Genomic DNA, 19,441 nt, shown 5'->3' with positions numbered 1-19,441 from the left:
AATGACAAAATCCAATCCTGTATGGCAGTGTGGTTTAAGTGTTCATTTCTTCGTCAGCTGGTGGAGTTACGTTGCTGCTGTTCAGTGAATCCTTCCTTTTTTTCATTGGATGTTCAGATTGAAGACATTGAGGATGAGCGAGTGGAGGAAATACTCTATCGAATCAGTGACATGGATGTGGAGAGCAGAAGGAGGTGGATCAGACCCAAGGCTTTATTCGATAACTGTTACCGAGTATTGAAACAAATCTTCCACTGTGAGTGTTGGCAGCATTGGCCCCAATTCAAGGCTTTTACTTCCCAAGTAGAAGCCAAATATCGGGTACCACAAAGTTCAGTTCAATGTTAAACTTTGTAAGGGTGCATAGATTGCTGTGATAATCTTCATCTTACAAAGAGGTTCTTAGTATATCTTTAAGGGCCTTAAATATATTATAGCTCCAAATGTGGTGAAGAAATCAGAGTTAACTATATTCTTGAACAATGTTGAGATAAAGCACCCTGCCATGGGAAGGGGTTGACAACACTGGCAAAGAAACCTTTGGGATGGTAAATCTAAAAATGTGTGAACATTAGTGTTGGATGACTATAGAAAATTCTGAAATAGACCACAGAGTTGGACAGTCTGTGTTTTATATAGCTGGTGTCAAGAAGTGTGTGTCGAGCCATATAGTCGAACAGCACAGAAACTGACCCTTTGGCCCAGCATGTTCATGTTGATCTTTTTACTAATCTAAATTAATCCCATTTGCCCACATTAAGTCTGTAACTTTAAAAAAAGACACAATGCTGGACTAATTTAGCAGGTCATGCAACATCTCTCTAGAACATGGATAGACCCCTACCATGCAGCACCGGCTACCAACAGCCACATGTTCTCCAGGATGCTGCCTGACCTGCTGAGTTACTCCAGCACTTTGTGTTATTTTTTTGGAAACCAGCATCTGCAGATCCTTATGTCTTTGTCTGTATCTTTCTCAGACTTGCCCCTTCAAATGCCCATTTACATGTCACCTTGGACTGAATCCAAGTCATCAGCTACTTGTATTAAAAAAAGTGCCCCCTTTAAAATCCCATGCGTTACACCTGTGCCCTGTGATTTTTTTTAATATACCTCTACCCCGACAAAAATACTCTGATTATGTACCCTTTATACAGGCCCCTCATAATCCTCTGTTCTTCTATTCGGGTAACTCCTAAGCCTCCTCCACTCCAGAAAAAATAATCTCAGCCTCTCCAATCTCCCCTTGTAAAGTCCTCGAATCCAGGCAACATCTGATGAGTCTCCTGCATTCTCTCCAGTGCAACCACATTTTTCATACTTGCAATGCATAGTGCTTGGTAGTTTGTGGTGACCAGAAATTCATATAACACTCCAGGTACAGCCTCACCATGCATTGCAAGTTTGCTACATAATGTCCAAACTATCATATTATGTGTCCCTACCTATTAAGGGAAGTATGCCACGTACCTTCTTCACCACCATATCACTTTTAGGAAACCATAGACTTACAGTAAATTGCTTTTCATCAGCATTCCTTAGCACCCTACCATTTTCTTTCAGTGTGGCATTTAAAAGTGTTTAGATGAACACTTAATCGCCCAGGTTTGGATGGCCAGACATAGTAGCTAAGTCTGGAAGATAGTATTAATTTGGTGGGGGTTCATTAGTCAGTGTGGACGTGCTTGGCTGAATGGCATGTTTCCATGTTGTATGCCTCTGATGTTGGGTGAAGGATAAACACTGGTGAGAATTCCCTGGTTCTTCAGAAACATGATCGGATCTGCGCTGAGTCAACAGACATTTGTCTTGCTGGATCATCTTGAGGAGCCAGCTTGGGTTTTCAGACACTGCTCTTGGTGTAGAGTGAGCGAGCTGCTGCTGAGTGACAGGCTAACATGTAACAGGGCAGCTTCCAGCCAGGGTTTTGCCTTTGTTACACAGAGAAGCTGGAGAAACTCAGCGGGTGCAGCAGCATCTATGGAGCGAAGGAAATAGGCAACGTTTCGGGCCGAAACCCTTCTTCAGACGGGTTCACACTTCAGCCTTTGTTGTTGGTTTCGAAGGAAGTGTTGGACATATGAGCTGAGACTTCGGGAACATCCTTGCGCTGTTACAGTCTGATAACTAACTGTTTGTTTCCTTTGTTTTATTGAAGGCAACTGGGTTCCTTGACCCAGGCACCCAACTCCTGCATCATTACTGCCTGAAAGGAAGGCACTTGTGTTTCCAGGTTTACAATCCCTTGTTGACATCAGAAGCATCCGAAATAGTTAAGCCTGCTCTCACCCAGGACCTCGTGCATAGAGATGCAGGACTAGGTTGCCACTGGTTGAAGAATCAAAATGGACTTATGGACGAAAACCAGTGGATGATGGTGACCAGTTTGCTAACTCCTTCCCCACCCTCATCCCCAACTCTTTTGCTTGCTTTCTTTTATGAGTATGTGACATGGGCAAACCACCTGTGAGTCTCTCTGTCCGTATATACTAGAAGCACCAAGTTTGATAGTCCCACCTTCTGTTTGCCCACCTAATCACACAAAACATTATTTTATGATGCGGGAGACCAACAAACCAAGACATCCGATTTGGTATCATGACCAGAATCATTGCAGCACACAGCATGAAGGAGGAGACCAAGGAATGGTGCTATGTGAAAGATTGATATTAAAGACTCATATGGACACTGAGCAGACCGTGGTGGAGGGCATGGGTTGACGACTAGTGCTTGGTAGTTAGTGTGAATGACCTATACCCAATCAAATATTGGGAGAAAAGTGCACAGTGGAGAAAATGATGAACCACTTGAAGCAAATATCGCCAGTAAATCGCCTCAAAGACATTTTGCTGTTGTTTTGTTACCCAGCACAACATCAGTTACCTCGGCCACTTCAAACCCATTGCGTGAAGCTTCCATGGAAATTAATGATTTTAATGCTAGAAGCACAAATGTTCATTGGTTCTACTATCATGGATTGTCCTTGGTATCTGGGACTTGAAGATATTCTCTGCTCATTTCACTACCTTGTTTAAAAGGTCATTCAATATAATCTTCCCACCAACACTTGGTGATCAGGTCATCTACTGACTAATAAATGTCTGAATGCTTCTAATGTCTTCTATCCCATACAATGCTGTGACTACAGGCTGTTTGCACAGCCATGTTGTGTACTTATTGCATCTAGATATGAATAAAAAAACTATACGCTTTTTTGGGAAATAACAATGGCTGAATCCCATTCTCCCTCAAACCATGACCTTGCTCACCGTCCTGGACTGGGAAATATATTGTTGTTCCCTCATCATTATTGGGTCTGAATCTGGAACTAGCGGGACAGCAGCGGACCAAGTGATCACCCCTTATTCTCAAGGGCAGGAGTGGATGGGCACATTCCTGCACAATGAGTGAAGCAAGTTCAGATATACAACCACAGGTGGCATTGCTGGGCCGATATCTATTGTCAATTTTGGTAGCTCTAAGACTGTTGACTATCCTCTGTTCTTTAAAGGATTTATTTACCATATTTACCATTCCAGTATTTACACATGTACATCAAATCAAAACGTTGACATCCTTGTCCAGGATACACTCCAGTAGTCCCACCGCTCCCAGAAGGTCTCCAGAGAGCCAGTGAATAGCTTGTGCACCCTCTCCAGAGTCACCTTGACTGGACCCTTGCTTGTGGTATCCATCACTAGGTGACGTCTGTGGCCAGACAGCCTCTTGAGGCTTCCTAGTGAGGCACAAGAGGATGCTGATTATGTTTAAGTACTGTCTGGATACACCCTGTTCCTCGTCACACAAACAGGCAAGCAGGTAGAAGGCAGGAGAACGCACAACAATTTGTACTGTCCATTCCAAAGAATAGTTGCAGATCAGGATAGTTAGCGCATGCTGCGCCTATCTGCACATTTGTCTCAAACTGTGGACGTATATTAATAGTTAAAATGCAAGTGGTTGACCGTATTCATGCAAGCTGACAAACTGACTCTTTGATTACCGATACAACTTCTTTACATATCTTCAGTTATTGAAACTGAATGGATTGTTTTTCTTTGAATTCCTGATGTGCAGATTAGCCTGTGAGCACAGCTCAATGTTCATTGGCTGCTATCCAAGGCTTGCACAGATCTGAATCAATTAGCAAATGCTGTTTGAAACCTTCAGCCTTTCAGTTTGAAAACGGAAGAGTCATCGCCCTCTCACCTGTCAAAGTTGAGGAATGAGCCTTGGCTACAATGTTGTAAAATTATAGAGCACAAAAACAGGCCTTTTGGCCCAACTCGTTCATGCTGTTCAAGATGTCTATATGAACTAGTCCCATTTGCCTGCATTCGGTTCATATCCCGCTAAACCCTTTTCTACCCATGTACCTGTTCAAGTGTCTTTTAAATACTGTCATAGAGAGATACAGTGTGGAAACAGGCCCTTCGGCCCAACTTGCACACACCGGCCAACAAAGTCCCAGCTACACTAGTCCCACTTGCCTGCGCTTGGTCCATATCCCTTCAAACCTGTCTAACTGTCTTTTAAAAGATGGGATAGTCCCAGCCTCAACTATCTCCTCTGGCAGCTTGTTCCATATACCCACCACCCTTTTGTGTGAAAAAGTTACCCCTCGGATTACTATTAAATCTTTTCCCCTTTACCTTGAACCTATGTCCTCTGGTCCTCGATTCCCCTACTCTGGCCAAGAGACTCTGTGCATCTACCCAATCTATTCCTCTCATGTGTTTGTACATCTCTATAAGACCCCCTTCATCTTCCTGCGCTCCCTATATTGGAATAGAGACCCAGCCAACTCAACCTCTCCCTGTAGCTCACATCCTCAACATCCTTGTAAATCTTTTCTGACCCCTTTCAAGCTTGACAATATCTTTCCTATAACCTTGTGCCCAGAACTGAACACAATATTCTAAATGTGATCTCACCAACGTCTTATACAACTGCAACATGACCTCCCAACGTCTATACTCAATACTCTGACTGCTAAAGGCCAAAATGCCAAATGTCTTTTTGACCACCTTATCTACCTGCGACTCGAACTTCAAGGAACCATGCACCTGTACTCCTAGTTCCCTCTACTCTACTACACAGAGGCCTACCATTTACTGTATAGGTCCTGCCCTTGTTCGACAATTGCAACACCTCTGTATTAAATTCCATCAACCATTCCACTGTCCACCTGGCCAACTGATCCAGATCCTGCTGCAATCTTTCACAACCACCTTCACTATCTACAAAACCACTAACTTTTGTATCATCAGCACAATTGTTAATCTTGACCTGTATGTTCTCATCCAATTCATTGATGTAGATGACAAACAGTAACGGGCCCAGCAACGAACCCTGAGGCACCCCACTAGTCACAGGCCGCCAGTCCAAGAAGCAACCTTCCACCATCACTTTCTGCTTCATTCCATGGGGCCAATTTGCTATCCATTCAGCTATCTCTTCTTGGATCCCATGCGATCTACACTTCCAAAGCAGCCTACCATGCAGAACCTTGTCAAATGCCTCACTGAAGTCCATGTACACAACATCTACAGCTCTGCCCTCATCGACCTTTTTGGGCATGTCTTCAAAAATATCAACCAGGTTTGTGAGACACGACCTCCCACATACAAAACCATGCTGACTATCCCTAATCAGCCCTTGCCCATCCAAATACCTGTATAACCTATCCCAGAGAGTCATTGTACCTGAATCTACAGCTTACTGTGGCAGCTTGTTCCAAATATGCACCATTCTTTGAGTGAAAAAGTTGTCCCTCTGGTTCCTTTTAAACCTTTTCCCTCGTACCTTAAATTTAATGCCTTCCAGTGTTAGGCTCCGTTATACTGTGGAAATAAAACTTCCCGTCATGATATAATAAACTCTATATGGTCTCTCCTTAACCACCTACACTATATTCCAGGGAAAAGAGTCTCATTGTAATACTCAACTCATCCAGCCCCAGTAACTTCCTTGTGAATCTTTTCTGCTGAATGACATCCTTCCTATAGCTGGACGACCAGAAATGCACAAAGTACTCTAAGTGTGATCTCATCAACAACAATTGTAACATGGCACCTCAACTCCTGTTCTCAATGCCCTGACTGATGAAGGCAAGCGTGCAGTGGTGTTAATGTTACGTTTATAGCAAAATATGACAAGGTGCTGATTGGAGGATTGGTTAGCAACACCCAAGCCATGGAAGGAGATATTAAGATATATGCCTTGAAGCTTGGTCAAAGAGTAAGAGTTTTGACCTGTTCAGCTGAAGACAGAGCCAGGAATACAAGATACATTTATTTGTCATATGTACCAATTGGTACAGTGAAATGTGTGGTCACCATACAGCCATATGAATAATAAAGAGCACAGAACACGATAGTCTATAACACAGACATCCCCACACAGCGGAATCAAAGTTTCCCACTGTGGGGGAAGGCTCCAAAAATTCAGTCATCCATCCTCCTCTGTTGTCCTCTGTTGTTCAGCCGTGATCGGGGGGGGGGCTCCCGAACCCCTCGCTGTCACCGCTAAGGGCGGCCCGATGTTCAGGCCCTCTCCTCTCGCTGGGATGATGGAACTCCGACATCGGAACGGGAGAACCACCTCAACGGCTTGAACATCCGAGTCGGCCACTTCCTACCGGATTCCGCGGCTCCGGAAGTCCATAGGCCGCGCTGGGCAGAGATTCACGCTGGCGGCCCTCGGCAAATGGTCTCAGGACTCCGCGATGTTGAAGTCAGCGCCGCACGCGCTGGGCGCTCTCCAAACCCCAGCTCCGAGATGTTGAAGCAGCCGGCCCAGCAGTCCGGAGCTTCAAACGGCGATCCGGGTGAGGCATCGCCCGCTCCGCGCTGAATCCAGTGTTGCGCCGCCGCTGCTGAAGCTTTGGCCGGTCTCCGGCTGGAAAGGCCGCGCCAATCCAGTTGGTGGGCCGCGAGGAGGGGGGCGAGAACGCGACTCGAAGAATAGTCACATCCTCGCCAGGAAGTGACTGGGAAACGGTTTCCCCCTTACCTTCCCCCCCTCCCCCACATAGAAAAACTAACTTTTCAAACAGACTAAAAATGTTTTACAAGATAGAAAAACAGACAGACTGTAGGCAGAGCTGCCATCAATGCGGCGCCCCCTAGTGGGCCAAACGTCAACAAAGTTACAAGAGAAAGATTTGTGAGGCTTGACAGGAGGTGAGGCTGTTCAGGGACTTGGTGGGTAAAATTGGATTGAATTTTAATAAACTGGATGCTTAGCTGGTGCCACTCAGTTGTTTGCCTGAACATCTGCTGCTTGAGAGTAAACCTGGACAATGCCTGTTGGCTGCTTGCTGACTGGGACTTGTCATCGTGGAACAAGAAGGGTGTTGACTCTCTGGTGCACTGGCTGCACCCCCCCCCCCCCCCCCCCCCCAGCCCCCCCTTCCCCCCCACCCAGCCCCCCCATCTCCCCGGAGAGAGAAAGGCCATCTCTTACACCACTGAAAAACATTTGTCAGTAATCTTTATATTTTTAATGAATGAGCAAACTGATTTGATTTTGTGGTTTATTCTACCTGCATCAGGATGTTGCTGGCATCAATCACTGGGGTCTCAGGACCCCGGGGACTGAGTCACATCCAATGGGAGAACTGAGAGAAAGTCACATCCAATTTTCTGTTTTCGCCGTCGTATGAAAGCCTTTCCTTGAAATAGGCCAATTTCATGCGGAAAAGGAGAGTGGCAATTAACATTCTCATTTGCACTGCCAGTTCAACCAATGCAATTACAATGAAACGCTAACAACTGGGTCTTCAACTGTTCAATGTGGTTTAGCTTTTGGCTACATTATTAGTCCATTGAAACCATGTTGGAGTATTCATACGAGTAACATCCAATAGTCCACAAAAGCCATCACCACCCAAACCCAAATCTACAAGTAGTTGTGAATTTGGCTCGTGTTCTGTGCTTGTGAGAGAATTGGCCATCCACCAACAGATTACTATTTTAGTCACAGAGACGCACAGCACAGAAACAGGCCCTGTGATCCAACAAATCCGCGCTGGCCATCAACAATCGCTGAACAATAAGCCTACATCAATTTCAATATTCTTTGTCTTCTCAATTCCCCCAGATTCAACCTCTCATCTGCACACTGGCTCCAGTTTATAGTGACCCTTAAACCTTCTAATTTACCCATCTTCGGGATGAAGGGGAATCCAGAGCACCCGGGAGAATCCCAAGCGGTCACAGGGAGAACATGGGAATGGAGGTCAGGGTTAAAGCCGGTACTTTGGCGCTGCGAGGCAGTGGATGTCCAGCTGTGCCAAGGCGCTGTCCTGTCTTACTGCTGGGTAATCCAGCAGTAACAGGCCTCACAACTGAATATGACCATGTCCTCAATCAGCCATAACCCTTGGGAGGGTATAATCCTTGGAGTTTAGCATAATCCCTTGCACTCGATCGCAGTGAGAGGCATGGTATGATTGTAATCTGGGTCAGCAGATTTTTACAAATGGTTACAGATCACAGAGACGGATGTACGTTGGCAGGGTATGTATGTTAACGCTCAGACAGTCTAATAAGTAACGGCCATGATCATTGCTAAGGTGCCCAGTCTCAGTAGTTTCTACAGGTCTGTTTCCATCAAATTCTGTACAAGGCACATGGGATAGGGCAGGGGTTGTCATGGCGATGAGTCATGATGATGATATGCAAATACCTTGACCTTTGTATCAGATGCCTTGGAGGTCAGATCGCATGTGCACTGTGGAAGCCTAGGCAGGAGGTCATGGCTGAGTGAGATATTAAACACGGAGACAAAGAACCCTTACCCCCCCCCCCCCCCCCCCGGGATTTTGCGCCCCTGGACTGTGCGTTGACATGAGGAGAGCTAACAAGGCAATAATCAGAGAAAGACACCCAATTCCTACGATTGATAAGGTGCTACAAGTGTTATCAACCAGTAAAGTGTTTTCCAAAATTGATCTCAAGTGGGGACATCATCATTTGGAATTACAACCAGAGTCAAGAGTCATTGACAACATACGTCACTCACTGTGGATTGTACCGATACAAAAGACTGATGTTTGGAATCAATGTTGCTCCCGAGATCTATCAGTATAAAATCCACAGAGTGATTGAAGGTGTACCTGGAGTAGCAAACATATCAGGAGACATCATCGTCCATGCATCAATTCGTGAAGAGCATGACAGGAGGTTGAAGCTAGTGTTGACTAAACTTGAAGAAGCAGGTCTCACTGTGAATGAAGATGTGCAAGTTTGGCGTCTCTGAGATGGATTTCATGGGACATAGACTCACAAGTGAAGGGCTGAACCCAGCCAAAGCTGAAGTGAAAGCTGTTGCAGATGCACGTGAATATCAAAATGCAATCGAGATGAGAAATTTTCTAGGACTGGTCAATTATTGTGCAAAATTTATTCCAAATTTTGCCACACTGGCAGACCCGCTGATAACGTTGACCAGGAAAGACGTACCGTTCCAGTTTGGGAGTGAACAGGGACAGTCGTTCAAGGCACTGAAACAGAGTCTAATGAGTGCAGAAACCCTTGGACATTATGATCCAGCTGCCCCAACAAAGGTCATGGCAGATGCTAGTCCGGTCGGCTTAGGAGCAGTGTTGGTACAGACACATGCAGATGGATCCAGAATCATAGCATATGCCAGTCGATCATTAACCAGCGTGGAGAGAAGGTATTCTCAAACAGAGAAAGAAGCACTGGGACTAATGTGGGCCTGTGAAAGTTTCCATGCTTACTTGAACAGCATTGAATTTGAACTTGTTACAGATCACAAGCCCCTGGAAAGTGATCTATTCGACAAGGTCTAAGCCATGTGCCAGAATAGAACGTTGGGTGCTGAGACACCAACAGTACAAGTACAAAGTAGTCCACATTGCTGGGAAAGCAAACATTGCAGACCCGCTGTCGAGACTGTTGAAGGATGAACAGCTTGAAGCAACATCCACGCTAGAGATGGAAGCAGAGAACTTTGTGCGATTCGTCGCAATTCAGTCAACGCCAGGAGCTGAGACAATGATGGGTTGAAAGGGAATCAGAACATGATCCTGAACTCAAAGATATCAGAGAACATGGGCAATGGGATCAATGCCCTTACAAAGCACATGTTCCCATAAAAGATGAATTTTGTGTAATTGGTCAGTGTGTGCTGAGAGGTGGCAGAGTGGTGATCCCGCAGGCACTACGACCAAGGATTGTGTCATTAGCGCATGAAGGACATTTAGGCATCGTCGGTTGTAACAGAATTTGCGGAGCAAAGTGTAGTGGCCAGGTTGTGAGAAAGATGCCGAAAAATTTGTCAAGACAGGTCACGGATTCCAAATCACAAGCAGGAGCAACCCACCAGTACCAATTAGAAGTACAAAGTTGCCAACAGGACCATGGGTTGACATAGCTGTTGACCTTCTTGGACCACTTCCAACAGGTGAATCATTTATGGTAGTGGTAGACTACTATAGTATGTACTATGAGTATGCAGTGATGAAGACAACTACAGCAGAAAAGACTGTACAGGCATTAGCAGAGATCTTCACCAGACATGGGTTGCCTGTTACATTCTACTCCGACAATGGGCCACAGTTTGTTTCTGAGACATTTGCTAAATACATGAGAATCACAGGCATCCATCATCACAAGGTGACTCCGAAATGGCCACAAGCTAAAGGAGAAGTAGAGAGACAAAACCAGTCCATGGAGAAGAGAATACGACTCGCCCATGCCGAAGGGAAAAACTGTTAGCATGTGTAGCTGTATATTGGGCGATCACTCACTCAACGACAGGGAACAATCCAGCAGAAGCTCTGTTTGGAAGGAAAATTCGCACTAAAATACTAGAAGTGCGAGTGACCAGGAGCTGAGAGACTGTGATGCTGAAAAGAAAGGTGCGGCAAAATGGTGCGCCGATTTGAAACGAGGAGCCAGGCACTCTGAAATAATGCCTGGGGGATGATGTGCTTGTGAGGCGAGATGATGGTGGTGAGATAGACACTCCTTACCATTGTCAGCCATACAATGTTGTATCGAGGAGCGGCAGCGTGGTGACAGTCAAGTCTCCAGTTGGTATTATCTACAAGAGAAATATATCGACCGTCAAAAAGTACATGTCCAGGGACACACAAAACGACGTAGCCCAAAATTCACCAAGAGCTACTGATTCAGAGGGGCCAGGCGACATTTCCGAGGTGGAGAGCAGAGTTCCAGTGGCAGCTCGCTGCAACGCAGGTGGTGAGCAGAGAAGGTGTCTGGGTGACAACACTTTGGCAGATTCAACAGGCTCTCATGCTTCTGTGCCAACTTGTAGTCAAACTGTGAAAGGAGAGCCCCAAGCGATGCAATGATTTTGTGTTATAGATTATGATACTGTTTATTATGAGCAAGGAGTTAATTAAGGTTACAAGAGTGTAAAACTCTTTCTATGTTTCTATGTTTCTATGTTTCTAAAACGTTGCCACCCAGAGTAACGCCCCGGCCAGGGTAAATTCACCCTCTGGAGTAACTGTCCATTTAGGGTGACTCACTGTCCGGGGTAGCGCACAGTCAGGGGTAACACAGTGAGTCGCTCTGGGTGGTCAGTTGCCCTGCAATGGAGCTGCCTGCTGCAGCACCAGTCTTTGTATGAACCGCCACATCCTCACACTGTGCTCGTCCTTGTGAATGCCCAGACAGCAACAAAATACCTGCCTGCTTTAGGGTTAACTGCTGGCTTGGCAGTCGGATTATTCATGCATGGCAGTCAGGTTATGCAATGTTTGTACTTATGTTTTACCATAGCGTGCTAGTTGAATTTAGAAATTGCAAGTGGCCACGTCAAGCAGACTGAAGTATGTCATTTGCTGCCAACAGTTTAATGTACATTACAAATTAAAACAAGGCTTTGGACAGAGACGTGATTCCCTGTAGCTTACTCAGGATGTTGAACATGGTTGATCAGTGGGAAAGACATGATTTAAAATTGTTCCTTCACTTTGCACCAGTACACAACATCATTGGGAATGGAAGAGACTATTTCACCCCTTGAGCCTATTGTGGCATTCTGTTAGACCCTCAATGGTCTGTATCCCCCTCGGATTCATTTATCAGTCTCATGGAAACCCCACCCAACAAAGAACGACCCATTTAATTCTTGGAGGCAAGAACAGTCCTTTGGGGGGAGAGATTTCCAGTTTTTCACAACTGTGTGGAAAAATCCATCCCATTTTTACTGTTGAACAGCCAGCTCCAACGTTAAAATTAATCCACATAATTTTTCATTTTTTTAACAAAGGAAAAATGTTCCTACAACCACCGTTTAAAACATTTTACACACACTGATCAAAACTCTTCTCATTCTCTGTAACTGAAGGAATACAAGCCAGGGTGTAACAGTGAGAGGCAAGAGAAAATAAGATACTTTACTGTGGATGTGGACAGGATGTTTCCTCTCCTGGAGAGAATTGAGAACTGGGGGGGGGGGGGGGGGGGGGGGGGGGGAAGAGGAGGGGGGGGGGAGGGGGGGGGGGGGGGGGGGGGGGGGGGGGAGGGGGGGAGGAGGGGGGGGAGGGAAGGGGGGGGGAGAAAGGGGGGAGGGAGGGGGGGGGGATGGGGGGGGGGGGTGGTAAGGGGGGGGGGGGGAGAGAGGGGGGTCAATGTTTCAGCAGATTGCCATTTAATACGGAGATTAAAGCTGAAGCTTTCCTCTCGGAGAGTCAAGAGGCTTTAAAACTTCATTCTTCAAATCCCGGTGGAAGAAGAACATTTAACTATTTTGATACAAGAGGTAGACAGGTTCATAACAAATAAATGGGTGAAAGGTTGCTGGCTGGAGGTTGCTGGGATTTGAGGTTACAATTAGATCAGCCGATTCTTGCTCCTGGTTTATGCAACCTGTTCTGATATTATTCGGGTGATTTGGTTCAAGGGTCTTGAACGAGGCTGATGCTTGGGACTGAAGCTGAGGTCCGGAAGTCCTCTGCACTTTGCACACCTACACCATTGTGTGTGGGAAGATCAACACTTAGTGTAGTCAGAGATATTAACGGCAACTGTTCTTCCTAATGATGCCGAACATTTACCTCCCTGGACATCTGAAGTTTGCATAAATTCTACAAGACAATGAAAAGAAAAAGCATGAAAGCAATACACATGCTTAAAATCCCATTTCCTAAGCTGGCTGCCAACTTAGCTTCACAAAGTCAGAATGTAAAAAGACAGGTGTTCTTGTGCTGAAAAATCCCTCTCTCTGGAGCCACCTTGACTCACTTTCCACCTATCCCTCAGTTCCCGTAACATGCAGACGTCTATCAACCTCTGCTTTGACTGCACTCAGTGAGTGAGTACCCTTCCATGTAGAGAATTGCATGGGATCCCCTCTGAGTAAAGACATCTCGTATCATCTCAGCACCGATTAGCCGGTCCTTATTCTGAAAATAAGCCCTCCATTTCTAGACGCCTCATCCAGGGAAACATCATCTCGCATCAAATCAGTCAAGCCCTTCAGGAAGTTTCAATGGGATGTCCTCTTAAACTGGAAAGAAAACAGTTCCAGTCTGCTCTTTATATAATAAACCCATCACTGGAACCAGTACAGTTATTCTTCACTACATCTTCACTACATTGTCTCGCTAAGAGCATCCTTCCTTAGAGAGAGAGCCATAGAGAGGTATACAGCCTTTGGCCCAGCCATGTTGACCAAGATGTCCATCTGAGCAGGTCCTATTTCCCTCTAAGTTATCTATCCATATACCTGTCTAAATGTATTTTAAACATTGTATTGGCACCTCCTCCACAGCTTCCTCTGGCAATTGATAAGGAGCTGAATACCATATAATACTCCAGATCTTATCTATATAATTACAATGAGAATTCCTTACTGTTGTATTGAATCCTCGATGACCATCACTACAGGAGCGCCTCAATCCTGTGTGTTCAGTCCCCTGCTTTACTCTCTCTATACCCATGACTGTGTAGCCAGACACAGCTCCGATGCCATTTTTAATTCACCAATTATACCACTGTCGTTGGGGTAACTAACAGGTAACAATGAATCAGGATACAGAGGATGATAATCTGATTAAAGGGTGCAAGAATCTTGATCCCAATGTTCACACGATCAAGGAGTTGATGGTAGACTTCACTCAAGGGAAAGCTGAGGATCCATAAACTTCTTTTCATCAACAGGACTGCGGTGGAGAGCGTCAACAGCTTCAAGTTCATGTCTTTGAAGATCTGTTCTGGCTCCAGCATACTGATGCAATCAGAAAGAAGGTTCATCAACACTTCTACCTCCTTAGAAGCTTGAGGAGATCGGTATGTTGCTGAATACGCTTTTGATCTTCTATGGATGTTTGGTAGCGCAAACCCCCAGGAATGAGGGGGCTGCACAAAGTGGTAGACATTGCCCAGTTCATCACAGTCATTGACATCCCCTCCATTGAAGGGATCTACAGGAGGCGCTGCCTCAAAATGGCAGCTAACATCATCAAAGATTCACTCCACCATGACCATGCTCTAAACTCACTCCTACCATCAGAAGAAGAAACAGGACACTGAAAAACATGACCCCCCCCCGGTTCAAAAGCAGCTTCTTCCCAGCAATCATCAGACCCTGAACAGTAAACACCAACCACAATTCGACAGCAACCAGGATCTATATGAACTTTATTGTTTGTCACACCATTCTTGGGTTTTGCACTATTATAGCTGGTTACCTTGCACTATTGATTATTCATTTATTGCATCGTTGATTATTATTGTTGTTTATTTATTTGTTGTGGTGCTGCAATATTGCGCCTGTAAAACTGCAGCAAGTAAAAATGTCATTGCTCTGTCCCGGTACATCTGACAATTAAACCCCCTTGACTCATTGCCAACGTCCAAGGAAGCATCAGTGTCTATAGATTCAGCTCAGTAAAACTCAATATCACTGGCCATGGGGAGAGCCCAGGAACAGCAATGCCAGTGCCTATAATCAGTGAACATTATCAACTTAAGCAAAAATTGACAAAAAAATAATTATATCTGAAAACAACAAAATTCTCATCAGAATCTTAAGAAAATAATGTGGATTTCATCAAATAGATCTTACAGAAAGGTGACTGGTGTAGAAACGATGGAAAATTATGAATTATTTTGGGCTGAGGCATGAAGGGTGTAGATTGGAGTCTTGGCAAAGAATGAGCTAGTCTTGAGGATTTATCACTTTTTGGTCACTTACATTGTATTGGCCTGAGATACGTGGAGAGCTGGTCTTTCTGATTCAATATTCCTCCACTGTAATTACTTGCACTAAACATGCATTCAACATGCCCACCACTTCCTTATATTCATTTACAATGGCAATACCATCACTTTCCGAGGAGCTCATATTTCTCCTGACCACTCAATTTTCTCGAATGTTTCTTGCTTTGCCATCTCTAATGATTCTTTGCATGCATCTTTTTAGTAACTCTGATGTTCTTTGTAACTCTCCCAGACATCTTATTTCTTGTCATGTTTTGGATTTACAAACATTTTTCATTGCCCCATATGTTATCTGTAGTTGGGGAGCTTGTGTTGTCTGTGTTGCTTGGAATAGAACATTCTTGCCTCTTGTGAGCACAAACTGGTTTTGAAAAGCACAAAGATCGATTTTGTCACGGCATCAGGGTCAGAGCCGACCTACCTCTCCTTTTCCGGGGTTATGTCCATGTCCGAGTGCCCCCTGAAAAAGAACACACATTGTCCATGGGCACCATTGATTGGTTCTGGGACTGCCGGGCACTGTGAGGGATTAACTGTATCCTGAGTCAAGACTGTACTATAGTAAGTAGATGTTCAGCAGTAAGAATACTTGCCATTTTTGTATTATGGTGGTGGGTGCTTTGTCATTGTTCGTTGTATAAATATTGTTGTAAATAAATGAATAAATATAATTGTTTTTATAAAGATCTCTTTTGAAAATTTCCATCTGCTCGTCTGTTCATTTTGCCTAAAAGGATGGATACGACAGAAAGACAGAACCTTTTTCACCAGGATGAAAAAAATAAATACTAGAAGGCATAGCTTTAAGATGTCAGCCGCAAAGTTTGAAAGAGATGTGCAGGGCAAGGCTTTTCTTTATGGAGGGTGGTGAGTGCCTGGAATGTGCTGCTGGGGGTGGTGGTGGAAGCAGGTAAAATAGTGGCCTTTAAGAGACTTTTAGATAGGCATATGGATATGCACGGTTGAAGGGATATGGATTATGTGCAGGTAGATAACAGATGGTCTTGGCTTCAGGTTTGGCACAGACATAGTGGGCTGAAGGACCCGTTCCTGTTCGGTCCTGTTCCAGGTTATTTTACGTTGAAGTCAGACAAAACTATATCTAGGAACTTCTGCTTCTTCTTCTTCTTGCGTATGGCGTGCACAGCCTAAGGTTGAAAGACAATTTATTCTATTTGATCTTATTTGATTGTGCACGCCAGGTTGATTGCATTTGTCGAAACAGGGCGGACCACGTGAAGGTTGCAATCTCCTCCCCCATATAGGAACTTATAAACTCCTTCACATTTATCCCTTTTAAACGCAACATTTAACTTTAATTGAATTTGGACAGATTACTACAGGAGAATAGAAACAGGAAATGCTGGAAATACTCATTAGGACAGCTCGCATTTGTGGGAAGAGAAACAGAGTTAATGTTTCAGGTAGAAGATCCTTTGTCAGAATTGGGAAAAGAAATTTTAAAAACTTTAAAAAGAGAAAGGAAAATCTGACGGTATTTTTTTCTCTTTTTTTCTGCACATTTTTTATCTTTTCTCTCTCTGAGAGTGGGAGACGTATCTAGCCTGACCTGCAGGCACAACTTTCTGCTTCGCATCTCACAACTACCACATTCTTTTGTCTGTGTTCTCACTCTCTAACTGTTCCGATCACATCATTGACCAGATAACGTTTTTACCCTGACCTCCCCCACCCTCCCTACAGTTTAACAAGATTATTTTGTCTCTTTCCCAGATTTGACAAAAGATCTTCGACATGAAATGTTAACGTTGTTTCTCTTCCCTCAGATGCAGCCTGGTTGCTGAGTATTTCCAGCATCTGTAGTTTGTTTTTGACTTACCACAGTTAAAGTTAGAAATCGAATGTAAAAACAAAATACTAAGCAGGTTGGATAGCATCTGTGGAGAAGCATTTTACGTTTCAATTTGAAGACTCTTCATCAGAGAAGTGAAACGTTAGTCTAAGTAGCAGAGAAAGTGGGGAAGTGTCTTTTTTCAGATTTCCATGATCTGCAGTTCTCTTGATTTACACTCTTCTCAATTAAATCAAATCTGTTTTAAATGTAGGCAGCGTGAGGAGGGGTGGGGGGAACAAAGAGAATGTCTGTGATGGTAAAAACCTAAACGAGAAAGGTATTGACCATAACATGTCCATGGTATTTATTCTCTCTTGGCCACCGTTCTATCAGATAGTCCCTCCCTCTTTTCTTTTCACCCCAAACATCTTCTCTGCAACAAAAAAAAGTTTCCAATATTTTCTGGTTCTGATGAAATGTCATTGGCCTGAAACGTGATCTGTTTCTACCACCACAAGCAGTGACTGACCCACAGTATTTCCAGCAGTTTTACCCATTTTGATGATCATTCACAAGTTATCCTTGTCCTTGTCACTTTTAGAATATAACTTCCACTAGTTACAATCCATTGTGGGGCAACTGAAAATACTTTGTCTTGCAAATGAATTCCAATTAAAGTTTCAAATTGTCTTCCACAGAAGGTAGTTGAGGCCAGTTCATTGGCTATATTTAAGAGGGAGTTAGATGTGGCCCCTGTGGCTAAATGGATCAGGAGGTATGGAGAGAAGGCAGGTACAGGGATACTGAGTTGGATGATCAGCCATGATCATATTGAATGGCGTTGCAGGCTCGAAGGGCCGAATTGCCTACTGCTGCAACTATTTTCTATCTTTCTATCCTGTAATTTTTATTTTCCAATTTTAGAGTTTGCTTTTTGTTTTTATCTGTATATTAATGTGTATATCTCCTATATTAATTACTCTCTGCATAGTGTTAATTAAAGGTAAAGAATTTTATTTCCTGGTTTTTTGGCCATCAGAATTCATCATTTGGATTGGTAGCTCAGCCAAATTGTTGACATTATTGTTGACATTCTTTTTACTGGATGTCACATAGTCCAAAAAAAAGTGTTCTACAACTACTGATGAAGCGGAAAACCTATTTCACTGACCCTGCACATTCTTTGTGGGCAAGATCAGCCACGTTTGGAAGATCACTTCCTTGCCTTGACCTGAAATTCTTGCCTAATGTTGTAGAGGTTATGCTGAGCACATAGGATGTTCAATATATTTCTGACATATATGAGGTTATTCCAAACATTGTGATCATTTAAAACCATCATCAACTTTTACTGCCTTTGTTCCATTACACAGCACCTTCCCAAATACTACACCTGGCCTTCACTACAATGTTAAATCCTTTTCAGTGCTGGTGTGCACAGATCTCCCTCAGAAACAGTCACTGCTGATGTATCTCTACTCACAAGCAGTACCTTTATCCATGGGCCTAAACCAGTAAAACCATGCAAGTGGGACTGACGTGCCTCTATCTACCTCTCAATCTCATAGCTGTGGATGGGCCCCGTTAATAGCGTCATGGAGAATGGGCCATGTTTAATGGTCAGCATGGTCTCCATGGGCCAATCAAACACGCATTTACACTAAACCTACACTGATCTAATTTTATTCTGTCACTTTTCTTTAACCAACCACTCCACCCCCCATACCACCACACACCAGGGGCAGTTTACAGCAGCCAATTAACCCTCCCCACACGAAGAGACTGGAGCATTTGGAGGAATCCCACACGGTGACTGTGAGCGAGAAAACTCCACAGAGGCGGCACCACAAGTCTACTGCCTCGGTTGCTGCAGCGGTGAAGCAGCGAGTGAGTCAGTCTACCAGCTGCACCACTGTGCCGCCCCTCTGTTAATGTACCTGCAATAGTACCAGTGATGGTGCCCAGGGAACAAACTCATGAGATCAGTGTCCATGCAATCGTTCTAGTTTCCTTCAAATCACTGGAGTTTCCACACCAATGACATTCTACAGAAGATAAACACAAAAAGCTGGAGTAACTCAGCGGGTCAGGCAGTATCTCTGGGGAGAAGGGATGGGTGAGGTTTCGGATCAAGACCCGTCTTCAGACTTCATGACATCCAATGCTGGCTGTTGGCGGTGCCGAGGGAAATCTCTCCCTGCAAACACTACTACTCCATCACACCCAGACCCATCATTCAGATTGATTCAGTTTGCCGGGTGTAGTTCTATCCAACTGCTCAGGAGTCTGGATCTCGTGGTTACGGCGCGATAGACTGGGGCGCCTGTGCTCCACTGGACGGGAAGGTGATGGGGAGAGAATGAATCGGGAGGCTGTGTCAGGCCGGGGAGGGGGTGGAGAAGAAACATAGGCTGGCAGC

General features: G+C 44.6%; 1 protein-coding gene across 2 annotated transcripts in view; it reads left to right on the top strand.

The window, feature by feature from the left end:
- il34 (interleukin 34) overlaps positions 1 to 3,212 on the top strand; it is a 49,248-nt gene extending 46,036 nt beyond the window's left edge. The window contains exons 6-7 of one of the 2 annotated variants that reach the window (XM_055648708.1): positions 118 to 256; positions 2,159 to 3,212. In XM_055648708.1, coding sequence (XP_055504683.1) covers positions 118 to 256; positions 2,159 to 2,175 — 156 coding nt within the window. In that variant the 3' untranslated portion in view covers positions 2,176 to 3,212. The remainder of the gene's footprint in view (positions 1 to 117; positions 257 to 2,158) is intronic. The other variant, XM_055648709.1, reaches the window with a different exon arrangement.
- The last annotated feature ends 16,229 nt before the right edge of the window (positions 3,213 to 19,441 follow it).

Source organism: Leucoraja erinacea, chromosome 17 (assembly GCF_028641065.1).
Source record: "Leucoraja erinacea ecotype New England chromosome 17, Leri_hhj_1, whole genome shotgun sequence".
NCBI lineage: Eukaryota > Metazoa > Chordata > Chondrichthyes > Rajiformes > Rajidae > Leucoraja > Leucoraja erinaceus.
The sequence above is the reverse complement of the archived record's forward strand: the minus strand, read 5'-3'. Positions and strand labels throughout refer to the sequence as shown.